Source organism: Convolutriloba macropyga, chromosome 9, assembly GCF_964194025.1.
Source record: "Convolutriloba macropyga chromosome 9, txConMacr16.3, whole genome shotgun sequence".
Classification (NCBI taxonomy): domain Eukaryota; kingdom Metazoa; phylum Xenacoelomorpha; order Acoela; family Convolutidae; genus Convolutriloba; species Convolutriloba macropyga.
This window is the reverse complement of record NC_134476.1, coordinates 28,971,328-28,990,978: the sequence shown is the minus strand read 5'-3', so window position 1 is coordinate 28,990,978 and position 19,651 is coordinate 28,971,328. Positions and strand designations below refer to the sequence as shown.

General features: G+C 37.4%; 1 protein-coding gene and 1 non-coding gene across 2 annotated transcripts; one reads left to right on the top strand and one right to left on the bottom strand.

Annotated features, from left to right (window-relative positions):
• Nucleotides 1-1,274: 1,274 nt before the first annotated feature.
• On the top strand, nt 1,275-1,346 carry Trnam-cau (transfer RNA methionine (anticodon CAU)). Its single transcript has one exon. It is a non-coding gene; the product is annotated as a tRNA-Met (tRNA).
• A 17,252-nt stretch (nt 1,347-18,598) lies between these two features.
• On the bottom strand, nt 18,599-19,132 carry LOC142346173 (uncharacterized). The gene has a single exon (XM_075398682.1). The coding sequence runs from the start codon at nt 19,130-19,132 to the stop codon at nt 18,599-18,601; it is 534 nt and encodes a 177-aa protein (XP_075254797.1).
• Between the last annotated feature and the right edge of the window lie 519 nt (nt 19,133-19,651).

The window sequence follows — 19,651 nt, the reverse complement described above, 5'->3', positions numbered from 1 at the left end:
ATCTGGAAAATGGAACAATTAGTACTCCCCTACTAAATTTCTACATCATTCTCGGTCTGAAATGTACACGAATTTATAGATTTGTACAGTACACGCCAAGAAAATGTTTCAACACCTTTGTACAGTCAGTGGTAGACGCTAGAAGGGGTGAAGATGAAAATACTGATTCCAGCGTTGTTGCTGAGACCATGAAATTATTGGGTAATAGCTCTTACGGTTATCAGATTATGGACAGAAGCAAACATACAGAGATCAAATATTTGAACGATGAGAAGACGCACAAAGCAATCAATGGAAAAATGTTTAAGCGTTTGAACAATGTCTCAAATGAGCTTGACGAAGTTAAACTAGCAAAATCAAAAATTGAACACCGCGAACCTATAATAGTTGGATTCTTCATACTTCAGTACGCTAAACTACGAATATTGGAGCTCTACTATAGCTTCTTTGACAGATTTTGCGATGTCAATAAATTCGAGGAGTTAGAGATGGATACAGGTTCTCTCTACTTAGCCCTAGCTCATGAGAATTTGTATGATTGTATTCGACTTGCTAAAAAACAAGAATGGGAAGCATTCAGACAGCAGGACTGTAATGACTCTTTTCAAGCAGTTGCTATTCAAGGTTTCTTCCCTAGAACGTGTTGCTCTAAGTATAAGAAGCATGGTAAACGGGAACCAGGGCTCTTCAAGGAAGAATTCAGATTAACGGAAAAGATTTGACTTTGTAGCAAATCTTATTGTTGCTACGATTCACAGTCTGACAAATACAAGTTCAGTAGTAAAGGTCTCAACAAAAGAACACTAGAAGAAAACGGAGATGGAACAATGGAGAAATATCGACGTTTGATGGATGAAAATATCAATCTTACTTCAACATATAGAGGGTTCAGAACAATAAACCATTGTGTTGCTACGTATGAGCAGACAAAGAAGGGACTGTCTTGTTTCTACCTTAAGAGCATTGTTCAGTCTGACGGTATTCACACAGCACCACTCAACATATAACTCAAATAGTTTTGCTATATCACAGTTCCTTAATATTCACAATTGCATTTATACTGTGTCTGTAATTATATACTATTTTAATTCATGTTTTTTTCTTGTTCATTGAAATTTATACAATTTATTGTAAATGATTGAGTAATTTTGTATTTTGATGCTCATAATTTTTAATTTGTCTGTCATTTTATACTATTTTAATTCATTTTTTTTCTGTTAATTAACATCTTTTTTCAAATAATGTACAAAAAAAATGCATATATGCATGTAATTAGCAAGATGGCGCAGTGGGAGCGCGCTGGGCCCATAACCCAGAGGACGGTAGATCAAAACTACCTCTTGCTATCATTGAACTTTTTCCAATTAATGAGCGCGCAAAAGACAACTGTTACACAATTGATTCAAACAATTAGGGGAACAATCTTTGCAATTGACCGAAAGCTTAACAACCAAAATTGACAATGTCACATAATTACCCCCTAGATAATTACAGCAATTAATTACCCTCGCCAATTCTATTGTTCTCAAGTAAACACTTAATAACTACACAAAAATTGATATTTTCCCCTGAAAATTTCAGCCAATCAGGAGCGTCTCCAAACCTACCCCCCCCCCCCCACATTTGCACCGACTATACTACTAGCATATATGAGTGCACAAATACATGCACAAAATCTATACCCTATCTTAATACATGGTGGCACCTATAACTAACCTTAATACATCTCCGCGGCTATACCTAATCCTAATACATTTCGCCGGCTATAACTAATCTTAATACACGTCGCCGGCTAAAACTAATCTTAATACATGTCGGCGGCTATAACTAATCTTAGTACATGTAGCCGGCTAATCTTATTACATGCAATCTATACCCTATCTTATAACATGTGAGAGGCCCCTATCTCCTGGAAATTACGCTATACCCTATCTTAATACATGGGGGACCTCACCCCCGGGGAGGGTAGCTCACCTATATATTACTTACGTATTTTAGAAGTAGTGAAAAACCCACGAGCACCCAAGGAATTCGACTATTCCTAATGCAGAGTTTTTCTTGCGACATAAGCAACGAAAAGCCAAACAAAGCTTGATTCTTCCAAGGATCAAGCTTTTTTGAATTAAAGCTAGCCTCCAGGAGGAAGTACAAAAAAGAACGGAACATGCATCGAAACGGATGTATATCAAAAAAGGCGATGTAGAAATCAACACAGTATAGATGTGATAAATTGGAGATTTACCTTAGAAGACTATACAAGGCAAAAACAACAGCCCAGCAAGGGGTTAGAAAAATTGGCCGACAGGGAGTTTAGCCGAAAAGGGAAAAATGAGAAATTTGCTGCCACCCGGGTTGAATGTCCTCCATAAAGTCCTCCCATTTTGTTGCAAAGTGCGTGGGGGGTTAATTTGTCGGCTGGTTCCCATTTTAACCGGGTCAAGATGTGAGCGCAAAATTTTGCAAGAGATGCGCTGAATGAGCTGAAATTTTGCAAGGAATATGCTGAATGTGTTGAAAGTCTAGTTTTAGGTGCGGAATGTGCTGAATAAAATTTTTTCAGCGCTTGTCAACTCAATTCTTGAATAATTTCGGCAAATTTTTCAGCAATTCTCTTATAAAAATTCAGCACTTCAAAAAATCCCAAATTCAGCACTTTGAGCACATTCCTTACATAATTTCAACACATTTCGTACAAAAATTTAGCACATCTTTCAACACATTCCTTACATAATATCAACACATTAAAAAATTAGCTTAATTCTTGCATAGTTTCAGCACTCCGGAAAAACAGAGAATTTCACCGCATTCAGCACATTTCTTATCTAAATTCAGCACGTTTCTTACAAAAATTAAGCACTTTTTTGAACACATTCCTTACATAAATTCAACACTTCAAATGTTCAGCATAATTCTTACATGATTTCAACACTTCAAAAAAACAGAATTCCAGCGCTATCAGCACTTTCCTCACACAAAATTTTACGTGCAATTTTATTGCTCACTATTGCCTGTGACGTAGTCAGTAATTACGGTTCTCCAACTTTTGCAATTTTGTAGAGTCATAAAACAATCAAAAATAACTGCTGAGATAACTGCCTTATCTTAAGAGTTGACAAAACTCTTAAGTTTCAGACAGATTTTCAACTTGTTTTAAATTGGACTGCTCTTATGCACTGCTGTTTAGTCTTGCTCTGGTGCTGCATCTGTATGTAAAGAAGTAGAGAAAAATTCAAAAAAAAATCTCAAGAATACATAAGATAAGTGCTGAAAGTGCCAAAATTTAGTACGGAAAGCGTTGAAATTATGAAAGATAGGTGGTGAAAAAACTGAAATAAACGCAAGAAATGCAGTGACAAGCGCTGAAAAGATATTTTTCATGGGACAAATCTTTCACAATTATCCGCTTAATGTGTTGAAACATGCTGAAAGGGTTTAGAATATGTGTTGAAAATTCATAATATTAAGCGGATAATTATGTGAGGTTTATCCGCTACAAAATATTTTTTTTACCGCTTGTCAGCACATTTCTTACATAACTTTTGTGAAAAATCTTGACCCGGATAGCCCCTCAAGAAATTGTAGCGGCCCAATATGCAATAAACAGTATGATTGGGGTGCTATACATTATCTGACCAGTAAGCTGGGGGCACTATAATGGGAAAGATCCCAATTTCTCTATGCGGGGTAAACTGATGTAAGAGTAAGGGGGTAAATTGATCGGGCTGGGGAAAAATGATGTAAGAGTGGGCCTGAAACGGGAGGACTTCTGAGGACTTAACCTTTGGCCAAAATTGCGATGTAAGAGTGGGCTGTAGTGGTAATACTTTTGAAGAATTCCACTGTGGCCAAAGTTGAGATATAAGAGTGGGCTGCAATGCAAGGTTTTTTACGGAATTTACTCTGGCCACAATTGCGATATAAGAGTAAGGTTCAATAGGCTACAATGGGAAGAATTTTGAAGAATTAACCCTGGTCAGAATTGTACCCCGAAAAGAGTGTGCCGCAATCGGAGAACTTTTGAGGAGTCAACCCTTGGCAAAAATTGCGATATAAGAGGGGCCTGCAATGGCAAGACCTTGATGAATTTCTCCCTGGCCAAAACTGCGATCTATTAGCGGGCTGCACAAGATTGCAATGGAGGGATTTTTGAGGAATCAACCCTGGCCAAAATTGAGATGCATAGAGTGGTATACATCGGAATACATTTGAAAAATTAACCCAGGCAGAAATTGCGATGTAAGAATAAGCTGCAATGGGAGAACATCCGAGGAATTACACCCTGGCCAAAATTTTATTTAAGAGTGGGCTTCAATTGGAGAAATTTTGAGGAATAACGCCCTCCCGCGACCAAAATCGCGATATGAAAGTGGGCAGCAATGGGATGACTTTCAAAAAAGTTACTCTTACACCATTTTAACTGCCTTGACAGGCCAAAAAGATGAAAGGGTGAGGGAAATAAATCATCACGCAACCACTCACTCTTACAATATTTAACCCCCTTTGGAATCTTCTGGCAAATAGATGTAAACGTTTTAGGTTGCATCTTCCTAAAAAAATTTCCCATTGCAGTCCCACTCTAACTTCTTTTTTTTGGGGAGGGGGGGGGGGGGGAGAGAATTTCGACCCGGCCAGTTTTAGAAGTTTAATGCTCTCGGATAACACAGCAAAAATTTTGGGGTTCGGTCAAGAAGATGAACTGTAATCCCTTCTTTTTTGAATTGTTTTACGATTTCGATTTTTAGTCCTTTCATTGCTGACCTGTGATGATTTAGAAATTTTAGTTTATTCCGACGCCATGATTTCCTGTTCAACAAAGCGGGCCAAAAATACGAACATCCTCAGTCATAATACCAGCAATTAAACAGGAGTTTGCACAAAATACAAGCTCTATGCATGATTTTATCAATAAGATAAAAAAAACTAATAACTTCTTTGTCAATCGGAATCAGCTGCTATCAAGGCAATTGAGAATGAGAACATCCTGATTGTGTTGAAATCAATATTGAGTTCCAGCGTGAAACATGTTTAAATTAGGGAATCGCTCTCAGGTGATCGAAAGCAAGGAGAAAAACTAGTGGCCAAAATTTTTGATTTTTTCCATATCTGATCTGTATCAGGAGTCGAAACAAAATTACTGAGATCTATTATGTTATGCCGACAACTTAGTACCCAATAGAAGCAGTTGCGCTTTTCCACAGCAATCCAAATTGCAGTCGAATCACACTTTACCAGCAAACATCTATGAGTTAACAACAAAAATAAATCCGCAAAAACAAAAGCCACAAAAAGTGTTTTTAAATATATAAAGATAATTTATATGGTTATAAAGAAGCATTACCTGCAAGTAGAATGATTAGTCTGGAATAGACAGCGCAGAATGAGTAAAAACGCAATAAAAAAATTTTCTACACAAAGCAATATTCTTCGATCAATATGCACTGTTAGACTTTCGTACAGATTTGCGATTGGGTTGTACAAAAGAAACTGTATGCACAACAACTGTTGCTGCACGGAAGGTTTTCATAATTGGGACGATAGCTTGTGCGCCTCCAAATCTTGTTAAAGAAAATTTTCATCAGAGAAAATCATACATTATTTAGGTTCATTTTTGAACAGGCCGCCGCTTCAAAAAATCTAAACAATCTGTGGCACAATAGTACATTTTTAGTTTGAGATTATTATTTGGTGTAGCTAATTTGGTTCATTTTCTGTTTAACTTAATTTAGTTCATTTCATTTACCTTTAATTTGTTCATTCATTTAGTTTTAATTTTGAAGATCGAATCTTATGATTTCATACTTGTAAATTTGTTTACATCCTGTGCATGATCTTTTGTCTGTTCACCTTGTCTCGTGATTGTAAGTTGCCGCATTTAGTAATGTTACCTTATGAACAAATTGTTAAGCAGTTTTGTTAATTTTGTCTAATTTCATTCTTCTCAATTTCGTAATTCAAATTAGTTGACTCTCTCTCTCTTAACTAGAATCTGATTCGCCAAAGTCTAAATTCAGACGCATCAAAATTTTGGTATCTTTCGCTGAGCGAAATACTCTACAAATAATTGAACGCGATTTCGCTCCGCCAATTTGACTTAAATTCTGTAACTCAAATAGTTAATTCTAAAGCAACAAATAAAAGCATTAAACCGCTCCGCCAATTCACCCCTAAATTGGCCGCTGTAGAGAAAGCTAATTGGTACCACGAAACAACTCATTCCTACAGATTGTAAATCTGTACGACATGGCGCAGCCAGCTCGAGAATCGAGAAAAACACCGTTGTCGGTAGAGCCAATTTGGGAACGACCAACTTCAGACCCACCAATCAGATGGGAGAAATGGAGAATTCAATTAAAACTAGCGATTCTCGCTCGCGAGAATATCACTATAGACACATTGCTACAACCCAAACCATCGACAGTTCGTCTGCCAGCGGAACCGAAGTACGAGATGCCGATTGACGACACAGCCGAGGAAGCAGAGAGAGAGCGTAGAATAAGAAACAACCAGTTGAAGTTGCAATGGGAACTAAAATGTCAAAAGATAACAGAAGCGGGAATACTATGCGGGGAGCGTCCATGGAATTTGTGTGATCAAAAATGCGTATCTCTATTGTACCTAAGTATTGGTACTGAAGGAAGACGATTACTAACACAAAAATTCCCGCACGACAATATTTACGATTTGACTACCCTCAAACTCTGGGAAATGATGGAGATTGCCTTTATCCGCCCAAGAAACATCACATTTGATCGTTATGTGTTCTTCTCTCGGAAGCAAAAGAAGGGCGAAACTGTAGAGCAATTCTACAGCATCTTGAAAGAATTGGCTGAAAATTGCGACTTTGAAAACCGTGAAGAAGCCATCATCAGGGACATTTTCATCACTAACATGCTGGATGATGACATTCAGCGAGAGCTTCTACGGGATACAGTTGAACCAGAGAGGGCACTCAGCATCGCAGTCAAAATGGTAATGGGTAATCAGAATCAGCAAAGAATTTCATCTAATAACGGAGCAACTGGTAGTAGGGTGAACGCAATACAACAATTAAATCGATTTCGCGGCGCGGGTGTACGTGGAACTCAATCAAGCAGAGCAGTCACCAACCGTGCATCCGTTGGACAATGTCGTGGTTGTGGTCAAATCTGGACACCTACACATCGTCAGGTTTGCCCCGCAATGGGTAAGAAATGTAACCACTGTGGTTTGCAAAACCATTTCGCTAAGGTATGTCGTCGAAGACTTAATAATACAAGAAACACTCAACAAACCAATCGCATTAACACTGTAGAAACGGTTGAAACATCTAATCAAAACTCTAGTCAGGAAAATCAGAACGTCAATTATATCAATTATAATGAGCAAATCAACTCAGACTATGATTCTTCGGATGATAATTACGTTGCAACAGTTGAAAATATGAGTTCACCAAATTTAGCACTGAAAAATTTGTCATTAACAATCGCAAACACAAACTGTGATTTACTTCTCGACTCCGGTAGTGGTTGTACCATTATTAATATGTCGCTTGCAAGAGAAATAATGCTCAATTGTGCTCAATCACAATGGTCGGAGAAAAGACCATTGGAATTGAAGTCATTTTCTAACGATATCGTTCAACCCGTTGGCACTTTGAAAACGCCGGTCAAATGTAATGATTGGAGCATTCAGAAAGCAAAAATAACAGTTGTAGCCGATGGGTTTCGACCAATATTAGGACGAGACCTTTTTGATCAGTTAGGCATCACAATTTCTCAGAAGCCTTGTCCGCAAACAGAAGTTAACAATATAGATCCACCTTGTGCAATAAAGAAATCACTGGCAAAGGAGTTTCCTGATTTGATATCCCGCATTGGAAAATCAAAAAATCACACGGTCAATTCAAGATTTCACAAAAATTATCGAGTAATACATCAAAAAGGACGAAAAGTGCCCATACACCTCCAAACGAAAGTGAAAATTGAATTAGAAAAACTGTTGAATGAAGGACATATCGAAAAATTAAACAACTGTTCTGATCAATTTTTCATATCTCCGATTGTCATTACGGTAAAAAAGGACAAATAAATCAAAACAGCACTCGATTCAAAAATCTTAAACAAAGCTTTTCATAAAAACAAGTATCAAATGCCCAATATAGATTCGCTAATTCAAACAATTTTGCAAACACTGTCAACGGTGCCGCAGGAGACCGCTTATTTCACAACTCTTGATTTGCAAAACGCTTATAGTCAACTAAAGCTACACAGTGATACGGCCCGCCATTGTAACTTTAATATTGTTAGTGGAGATATGACCGGCACATATCGATTTAAAACTGGATTTTACGGTTTAACGGACATGCCAGCTGAATTCCAAAAAGCTATTGATTGTACTCTTGCCGATTTGGAAAATACTTTCTGTTTCTTAGATGATATTTTGATTGTTAGCAGAGGTGGAATCGAAAAACATCTAGACTTGGTACGAAAATGTCTAATAAAACTGGATCAAGAAAACTTACGCATAAATCTTGCAAAATGTCATTTCGCGAAAAAAACGATTGAATGGCTCGGTCATAATATTACACAATCAGGTGTAAGCCCACTTTCAAGTAAAACGGATGCAATTGGAAAATTATCGGCACCCACTAATCTTAAAAAACTTCGCTCTTTTATGGGTTCTGTACACCATCTAGGAAAATTTATCCCGAATTTGTCACAATTATGTTACCCCCTACGACCATTACTTAAGAAAAATTCAAAATTTCTTTGGACGGAAGAGCACGATAAACAATTTTCTTTAATACAAGAACAAATTACGGAAACCACTGAAAATAAACATTTCAACCCGGAATTAGAAACACGAATTAAATGTGACGCCTCGCGTAAAGGATTGGGATGTGCATTGGAACAACGAACACCTAATGGGTGGCATACAGTAGCATTCGCGTCACGATTTTTGAACTCTGTTGAAGACAGATATAGTATAAACGAACTAGAACTTCTGGGTGTTGTTTGGTCCGTGGAACATTTTAAGTATTATTTATACGGCAAACCTTTTACTGTGATAACTGATCATAGAGCACTTCTCTCAATTATGAGAGAAAATAGATCTAACAAATCATATAATAGTAGACTGACACGTTGGGTAGATCGTTTACTACCATTTGACTTCTCGATTGATCACCTTCCGGGCACAAAAATGGGATTAGTGGATTATATATCTCGCGACCCGTATCAACAAGCTGCTAATATTTCCGCATATGACGAGCAGTTTATTGTAGCTAAATTGGATGTAATTAAATGTAGTGTGAAACGCTTCTTATTAAATGCCGAAAATTACGTCGATTTCGGAGCGCGAAATCAATCTACAAACTGCGTCGTAAATAATCCAAATTCCACTAATAACTTATGTAGTGAATTCGCACCGCGAAATCCAGAACATTCTACAAGCACGCAAATTGACGACTCAATTAGCGAATTAACAATCAATAATTTAAATTCCATCCCCAAAATCGAGACAACTAACAATCCTCACTCGCTTTTTGCCTTAAACCAACCCACCGAACAGTCACTCTCTAATTTAAATCACTTTCAACGAATCGCAAGGAAATTCAAGAACGTTTACATGATGTCCCAATCAACTTCCGATGATGAAACGCTGATGACATTTAAACAATCGACCCCATCGAGAGTACGTTTTGCAGAAGAGGGACCTTCTACGGTCCAAGCAGCACCCGTGACTCCAATAACACCCACTACTGATACAACAGCCACTTCGCCGTCAGTAGACGATTTGTACCTGGACTCATTCAACTTCGCGCTCTCCAAGATCTTCTCCAGCTCTCTAATGGCCAGCCTGACAACCAAGGACGCGATCTTGAAAGAGATTCGCGACTGCATTTTGACGGACAATGAAGATAGATGTAGACAAATATCACCTTACATTCATTCCTTCTGGAAACACTTGCATGTGAAGAACGGGTGTGTCTGCATAGATGACAGAATTGCTCTTTCCCATGCAATCAAAGATGCTTATGTAGACGCAATCCACGCAACTCATCCTGGCACATGGGGAATAACTGATATGGCAACACACGCGTGGTGGCCATATATGCACAGGGACATAGCAACCAAAACAGCAAAGTGCAACCCCTGTGTCAAGATTGGTAAAAATTTAAAACCTATTATACCAGCAATTAAATGGACACCATTAAAGTTATGTAAAGTTCCTAATGAGGAAATTCAAATTGATTTTGGAGGACCCATCTATAATGAAAAAAATCAAGAGATTTATTTTCTTGCATGTATTGATCGATTTTCGAAATTCCCAACAGCACAAGTATTTGATAGAGCTAATGCAGATAATATTTTAAAGTTTCTTCAAGAATATGTTTTGCTACACGGTATACCCCGCGCAATTAGATTGGATCAAGCTAGATGTCAAACGGGGCAACAAATTGAAACCTTTTGTACTCAAAATAACATACAGCTAATCGAGGCGCCAATACACGACCACAGAACAATTGGTTTGGTTGAAAGACTCATTCAAACAATCAAGAATCGCTTAGCCTGTATTAAAACGACGGCGCAAAATCAATTTAATGTGAAAGCATCAATAAATTCAAAAATTTATCAGTTACGAATATGTCGTCAAAAGACTATTAACATATCACCATTTGAGGCACATTTTGGCAGAAAAGCGAATACACCATTAAGCAATATAGCGACTAAACCAGATCCAAAAAGTTTAACTTACAAAAACATTCTAAACAAATATTTAGATTTGGAGACTGTCAGATGGGACCAGCTTATCACAGACGAAAACTGGAACAATGATGAGCGAAGTGATATTGAAATAGAGGTGAACAAGGACAAACTGGGCAAAGAGGCGATGAAAAGACAAAAGGAGGACCCAAACAAGGAATCGAGATTAATTTCTCATCCAGATGTCGGCCAATCGATACCCAGAACAGAAACATCACTGGAGGTAAAATTGGCTAAAAAGAGACCACGAACAAAAAGATTAAAGAAAAGTCTCGACGGCTTATATGACGTCCTAGCACCAGGATCGTCAGTAATTAAAACAAATGAACACACTTCAGTAATTAAAGAACCGGGCAAGAGAGAGGTAATAATCAGGAACTCAGATCTAGCAACGTTTGGGACGAAGGCGGAACGAGACACAGAACTGCAGGTATACGCTAACCGACGACCAAAACTTCCCACGGGCAAAACAACTGAGCAACTCATAAACCACCATGCAAAGGTATCCAGGAAAAAGTTAGAAGGTGGAAAACGAATGAAACATAGAAAAGTGGCAGATGACGTCAGTACAGTGTCGTCAATTCACTCCAATGTTACACGTGCCCTCCGAGTAAGAATGCCAACAAAGCCTAAGAAACAACAGTCAACGGCGCCGCCAAATCAACCTACAGAATCGAGTAACGATCTCGCGGTGCCAATGGGATTACCAACTTCAAGTATTGTTATCGCGGAGCCAGCAAGCAGGCCAAAGAGAAAAGCAGCTACAAAAGCATCAGTAGCGTTACTTCCCTCAAAAAGAAAACGCTCCGCAATATCGACCACAGAATCGGACAAATATGTGACTCCAATTCAAACTTGCCCTCCCACAACCCCAAGTACTGCAGCAATTGGGAAACAAAGAAGACGACAAAACATTAAGAAACAACAAATTGAAAATAAATCAATAATCTCGGCCATACAAACTGCTGCAGCACAGTCTAATCAAGAGGAGTCTAACTTTACAGTCGGCCCATGCTCTCCAACAACCTCATACCCAACTCAATTCTACGTCTCTCCCAATTACGAAGAACCAGAGTTGTCTATGACAGTTGGCGAAACGGAGAGATATTACGAAAGTGAAAGTGATTAATGTGTATTTAAGTAAAACTGTTGCATTCAAAACTCTGATTAAAACATTACAGTATTAATTATTTTAACAAGTACATATGACTATTAATTTTCTGATAAATAACATGTTATTTATTTTCGCCAAGGGGGAAATGTGATACAATAGTACATTTTTAGTTTGAGATTATTAATTGGTCTAGCTAATTTGCATCATTTTCTGTTTTACTTAATTTAGTTCATTTCATTTACCTTTAATTTGTTCATTCATTTAGTTTTAATTTTTAAGATCGAATCTTATGATTTCATACTTGTAAATTTGTTTACATCCTGTGCTTGATCTTTTGTCTGTTCACCTTGTCTCGTGATTGTAAGATGCCGCATTTAGTAATGTTACCTTATGAACAAATTGTTAAGCAGTTTTGTTAATTTTGTCTAATTTCATTCTTCTTAATTTCGTAATTCAAAATAGTTGACTCTCTCTCTTAACTAGAATCTGATTCGCCAAAGTCTAAATTCAGACGCATCAAAATTTTGGTATCTTTCGCTGAGCGAAATACTCTACAAATAATTGAACGCGATTTCGCTCCGCCAATTCAACCTAAATTCTGTAACTCAAATAGTTAATTCTAAAGCAACAAATAAAAGCATTAAACCGCTCCGCCAATTCATCCTTAAATTGGCCGCTGTAGAGAAAGCTAATTGGTACCACGAAACAACTCATTCCTACAGATTGTAAATCTGTACGACACAATCATTGACAGAATCGGAAATATTGTTTTGTTAATATTCGGCCATGTAAAAGGAATGTTTGATTAATTTGTCATTGGGATCTGATTTTTAACTCAATTTTCTTGTTATCCTTCTTAGGACAAGTAAATGCAAAAAAGAGGTTATCAGGAAGATCTAATTTGTGATTCAGAAACGGCCTCAACCAAAACTGACCAAAATGACTCAATAAAGAACTATAAGTGCAAAAAAATTGAACACCGAAACAGGTTCCAAGACTGATAGAGTTTTTTTTTAATTTAAAGAGACCTCAGTAAAAAAAAGATAGAACAAGGTATCAAATTATTCTAAAAACGAGCTTGTTCTACCATGAGAATGGCAGAACAAGCTCTCTTTTCAAGCTGTTTTCTCAAATCCTTATGCAAGAAAAGAATGAAGTTTTGATTGAACGAAAAATCATGCCATTTTTTCACATGTTAAATTATGAATTTGTTGTAATTGTTGTAATTGAATTTGTTTCGTTCCATTCATGAATGTGTACAGCTGCGAAACATTATTCCATTCATGAGCGTGTTTTGAAGCTGTGAAATATTTCAAAATGAAGCGCATTAAAGTAAACAATATGATAAAAAATATATTTCTCACAAAATCCGCAGACGCACAATTTTTTGTCTCACACATGGCAGCCTTCCATGCGACAGACAATAATTGAGCAATTAACTTCCACATTACACCGTGATCATGGTCTTTGTTTGAGGGGCAGTGTTTCTGCCCACGCTGATCTGATAAAAGAACATTAGATTTAGTGAGGAAAATGTTCGTCAAAGATTACTCACTCCATGATCTGCCTTGAATTTCTAGGTGGCGTTTTCTTATCCCTATTGCTAATACATGCTAAAAAGTTGAGGCCATAATTTGTCACAGGAAAAACTTGAGAATTTGCAAACGATTCAGGATTTCATCAAAAACGATTGAATTTCTCATCAACTAGGGTGTGATGACTGTGAAGTATATTTTGTGCATTCTTACTGCTACAAAATTTAAGTTCTGTCAAAATAATTTTCGTTGGGCTTGAGCGCAATTCCCACACTGAATTGTAGTATTCACTGACCCATACGCTTAACTAACACAATGAAACAATTAAAAAAAGACCATTGGGTATTTGGCGCTGAATAGCTCTTGTTCTTAAGTGATACGACACAAATTGTTTTTAGCCTTTTACTTGATTCGAGGATTTCACTGAAATGAGGATTTCACTTGATTCTCTAGGCAACTGTACTTCTTTCAAAGCTTTTAGCCATTTCCTATGTCGATTCTGCATACTTGCTTTTGTCTAGTTTCTGTTGCTTAGTGTTTATCTTTTGGGTGAGCACAGCAGATCAACTGTTTAAAATTTGTTAAGAATAGTTTTAAAATTAAAATTAAAACAAGGCGAATCGTGATAATGTGCACAGCACATTATGTTCCGACCCCCCCCCCCAACCACTTCGAACGCCCTCCACGCATACATGATTGTGTGTGTGTGTGTGTGTGTGTGTTTGGGTATGTGTGTGTTTTTGTGTATGTATGTTTTTTTTTTGGGGGATGATATTTAGTACTTTGGGGACACCGACTTTTTTCCCAACAATATAACTTCTGTTGACTTCTATAGATTGAGATGAGCAAAAAATTCTTTGTCGCTGCAATTTTTGACTTGGCGCGAAATCATCAGCAGCAAAACAACTCTGCCAAAAATCACAACTTTTTTGATGATTTGAACGCACGTTTGATTTCTGCAAACACAATACAATTTACTCCCATTTTAATTATCACCATCAGAATGAGGTCAAAGCTATTATTGCAACCATCAGTTTTGGAACCAATCTATCCCCCCCAGCAAAGTGGGTATGTAACTTTGGGTCTTTCCCAATATAGCCCCCACCAGCTTAGTTGTCAGATAACCTATAGCCCCCATCATGGTAATTATACCATAATGGTGGCTAAAATTTCATGGGGGGTCTATAATGGGAACGACCCGTAACTTTTACGCCACCCCACGCCTACATGCTAATGTTTTGCACAGTAATACTCTGCATCACAACACATGAATTGTAAAACGTAGTAATAAGAAACAAGGTACGGAGGGCGGGGGAAATAGATCCCATAATTCTCCCCCCATATCTAAAAGATAGACCGACACATTTTTTTATAAATTTTTAGTTGAAACAGGCTCAATAATGGGGTCTTACCCATTATAACCCCCCCCAGTTTAGTGGTTATATAACTTATAACCTCCAGTCATGGTAAATATACCATAATGGGGAGCTATAATTGCAGGGGGTTATAATGTGAAAGACCATTTATTGAATAGGTTTCAACTACATATGAACTAAAGTTGTGCAGATCTATATTTCGGTCTTTCCCATTATATCCCCCATGAAATTTTAGCCCCCATTATTGTATAATTACTATGACTGGGGGGGCTATAGGTTATCTGACCACTAAGTTGAGGTGGGGGGGGGGTCCTATAATTGGAAGACCCCTGTTTTTTAGACAAGGGGAAAAAATTATGGGATCTGTTCTGCTCCGCCGCCCCCTATCTTTTTTCATTACTACCATTTACAATTCAAGAGTCCTGATGCAGCGTATCACTGTGTAAAACAACAGCACGTAGGCGTGGGGCGGCGTAAAAATAGATACCCACTTTGGTGGGGGATAGACTAGATCCAAATCTGCTAGTTCTTGAAATTTAAATTTAGAAAGGTTTTGTCAATCTGATTTGGTGTTTTCGAACTTTATTGTTCAAAAACCCCAAATCAGGGTGACATAACTTTTTTAAATTTAACTTTCTAAAGCCTTTTAATAATTTTTTAATAACCTTAACTGGCAAAAACCAAAAATTTTGTTTTTGCCTTTTCCAGACAGAAATTAGAAATTTTTGAATCTATTCTGTTTCGAAGGTTTTACGAAATTGGTATCATTCTACCCTAGGCGCAGTGAATATTTTTACACGGTAATTTGCTATCCAAAAACCGAAAATCTAAAACGGCAAGGCATATAAGCGTTGAGTTGTGCGAATGCCAAACAGAATAGATTCAAAAAGTTTCCTTTAGAACTGTTCTCCAAAATTGGACAAATTTAGCTGAAAGACGCTGGATTCCAAACGGCTCGACTCGCAAATGATTGCCTCAAAAATGCTAAACTCAAAAACGCTCGACTTGCAACTTCTCGACTCAAAAACACTCAAAGAAAAAAGGTTGGACTCAAAAAAGCTCGACTCAAAAATGCTTGAATTAAAAACGGTAGAAACACACAAATGCTCGACTCAGAAACACTCGACTGAAGTAGGCTAGACTCAAAACGCTCGACTCAAAAGTCCTTCCCAATTGGAATATTAACAATAAAAGCTTTCAGACAAATTAAAAAAATTCTTTCTTAAGTGGTCACTTTGACACCACGAAAATGTCAATATGATAACTAAAAAAATATATTACCTGATCAGGGATTTTTCAAAAAAAACTTATATAATCTATTTCAAAGGGCTTTTCAATGATATGACACATGCTTTTATCGGAAAAGTGAAAAAAAACTGTAAAAGTGAACAAAAACGCCAGAATGATCACAAAATTTTGGAGCTCGATAACTCCCTGTAAAAAATGAATTTCGAAAAAATCTTTTTAATTCTATAATCTACGCTGGACGGGCTTTTTAATGATACCACTCATAAGTTTCTACGATGAATATATCGATCGGCGAAAATTCACTGAACAAAAAAAAACCCATTTGAGTATATAGTTCCTCCCCCCCATATGATGGGGTCGGAACAATTAAAAGCCTCCTATTGGTCCTATTCACAAGTTTTGACTCCCACAACAAGCCTCTCAAGATCTTGGAAACCGGCGCAAACTGATTAAAAGTTCGCGCAAGTCGTCAACATCCTTGGCTAGATCTAGACAAAATCTGCCAAGTCCTGTCGCGGATCTTTCCAAGATCTTGCAAGTAATTGCGTGGGTTTTTGCACTGCGTGCCCTCAGAGCATCCCCCAAAACGGTCTGTAAGATAAATGCCAAATGAAAAAAGTAAAAATAAGAATATTTATGGTAATGGAACAAAAGAGTTTGAAACTGGTTGCATAAATTGAGTTTTGTTAATTGAAATTTGGATGAGGTTAAGACCATTTACTATTTGTAATATTCTGTTTATCCATTTGGTTTAAATTATGCCTGATTAGTATTTGTCTCAGTTAGACAAAAAATTTTTCCGGTAAACGACTGCCTGCTCGAGTAGACTTTCAACAACTTTATTGTAGCGCTTCGCACAGAAAATGTTCTAGCCTATCATATAGCCGTTTTCAAAAGCCGTCATCAGCTACTCAAATGGTTCCTTTTTAGGCGTTGTCGCTTGTACAACTCGAATGATTTCAGCGTTTACCAAAAATAAAAGAAAAAGGTTATATTATCCGTGTTTTACTCAGAGAGAGGGAGAGAAGAATTTTACTTTTATGCAGTTGAAGAGTTTTCCTGTTATATTTCTTGTACCTACAGAAATTTTCGTAACCCCCTTGGCGAAATTTAAGTTGTTAGAAACAAGATAATTACAGCTCTGAGATTTTATTTTACAAAGTTTGAATTATATCATTATTTTGCCTACTTATTGTCTACTTTTTATGTTTTTGCCCATTTTTCTAGTTATATGTTTTGAGATATAATGCCTCAGTAGACAGCTTTCTCTAAACTAATATCGTTTGTTCTACTCTTATGAGGATATTGTTGACTTTATAATGAGCTTCACTTTGATGAGATAATGAAATATTTCTTGCATTTTAGATTTGTTGCTTTTTAGTTGCTTAGAGCGCCATCTGTTTCATAGGGTCCCTGATTACTATTTTTTCTGACCTCATAACTTGGGAAGATGTGCTTTGAATATTGTTATCATTAATCATTGATCAGTTTCATTTGTTTCTTATTTTTTGTCATTTTGTGGTCGTTATCTACTACTTTTTATCTCACTGAAAACTCTGAATGACTGTCTTGGATGGCAGCTTGCGACAAAATTAACTGAAAAAAGTTGTTGGTTTTTCATCATATTAGTTTTTTCGGCTTTCTCGATAATATTGACCAGTTTAACGAATTAAAAAATTTATTTGATTTTGAAAAGTCACTCAGATGATTGTTGTGTCAAGTTTTGTTTCGAATCAATTCCAGAGGTTTTCATCGGTATTTAGAATTTTCTTCAACTTTTGCTCCAAGTTTTTTATTTACATAAATTGCTTTTTTCAAGAAAAGGCACTGACGGACTTAGCTCACCCTTTAAAATGACTGGAGTTCAAAACTTGTTGAGCAAATTTTACCTATTGTAGTGGTTGGTGGTCGCGAGATCAAAGTGAAGGAACGTCAGTACCTCAGAGTCGGCAAGAACAGCGGTCACCATTTCATTGTCCATTATTTTATCAGAGTTTGTTTGTTCGAATGCTAATGCTTGATAGTTATCGGATTTAAAAACGCCCATTTTGGAAATTGAGTGGAGTAAAAATTTGTAAAGTAACGGGCTCTGTACTCTATGTGTAGAGAACACATTTCTTGTAATGTAAATTCAGTAATATAAAGTCATGTTCAGTCTCTTTTATTGGAGAGTTGCTGTTTAACACGTGTTATTTGGACAAATTCAAAATGCCACTTTTTGGTGGGCAGAGTTTCAACTTTGTAATATTGGTTTTGGCCATCTTGAATTGATGTATCATCAACAGGCTGCTGGGAGAGGAAACCCATAAACTAAACCAAAAAAGGGCGAATGACGTAACCAATAGCTGGGACGAATGATGTACCATATGGTAGCTCGCGTTTGCTTCAATTTCGTTTCTGAGAAAAAGTGAGCAAAAACGGTTAATCAGCGAAAACACGCGCTATACCGGTAAAGAGAAGGACGTACGTACCGTGAGCCGTTTTTACCTTGAAAACGGGTACAGATCCATTTTTTCCAGGCAACGTTTCCACAATTCGTTCCAGAGGCCATATCCCACGCAGAGTGAGGTTTTTGAGGATTCACACCAGGTCATTGACGTCCAATGAATCACTCGGTTCGGACCATTTGCTTCGCTTCGTCAAAGTGGGAAAGTACTCTTTAACTAGGCATCCCCAGACGTGATTCATAAGCTGCTGTACGTTTTTCCACGACCTGGAAGATGCTGGCATAGCTAATGAAAACTGTCCCGGCAGCAGTGAATTGTATGGTCTCCGCACCAGGAAATGCTTTGGGGTGATGAGTTCTTCATTGTTTGGTACGTCAGGCACATGTGTAAGTGGTCGAGAGTTTAGCAGGCTTTGGATTTCAACCATGATGGCGTGGAAAACATCTGATGTAAGCCTCTTGCTCACTAGAACAATCAAAAAGATCCGTTTAGCTTTTTTGATCAACCGTTCCCATGCACCACCAAAAAGCGGTCCGTATGGCGGGTTAAATTTCCAAATTGTGTTCTTTATAAGAAAATCAGAGGCAATGCGTTGATTGTCGAGACTAAGGACGGATAGCTTTACTTGTTCGTTTGCTCCAACAAAGGCTTTGCCGTTGTCACTCATGATAAGTTTTGGTTGAATTATTAGTGATTTGAAATGTCGGAGGACAATGAGAAAAGAGTCAGTGTTTAAATCAGGGCATGACTCTAGATGTGCAGCACGTTGGACCATGCATGTGAAAAGGCAGCCGTAGTACTTGGTGAGGTTGTCTTTGGTGTCTTGGATACAGAAGGGTCCGAAAAAATCAATTCCTGTATTAGCGATTGGGAACTATGATTGAGTATCAGGAAACCTGCACAGTGGCAGTGGAGTCATTAATGGCTGGATATTTTGAGCATCCAAATAAAAACAACGAAATGGGATGCTAAACAAAATTTTCCTCAGACCGATGACAACGTATCATTGTTGAACAAACGTTTTGATGGTGTATACAAATTCAATGCACATGCTCAAGATACAGGCATGTTTTTGAGTCTTTGGCACGAAAAATTATTGGTAATTTAGCTAATTGTATTTCTTCAGGAGCAAAATGAAGTCGGCCTTGTGATCTCAGTTTTCTATCTTCTCTAAGTACGGTTTTCA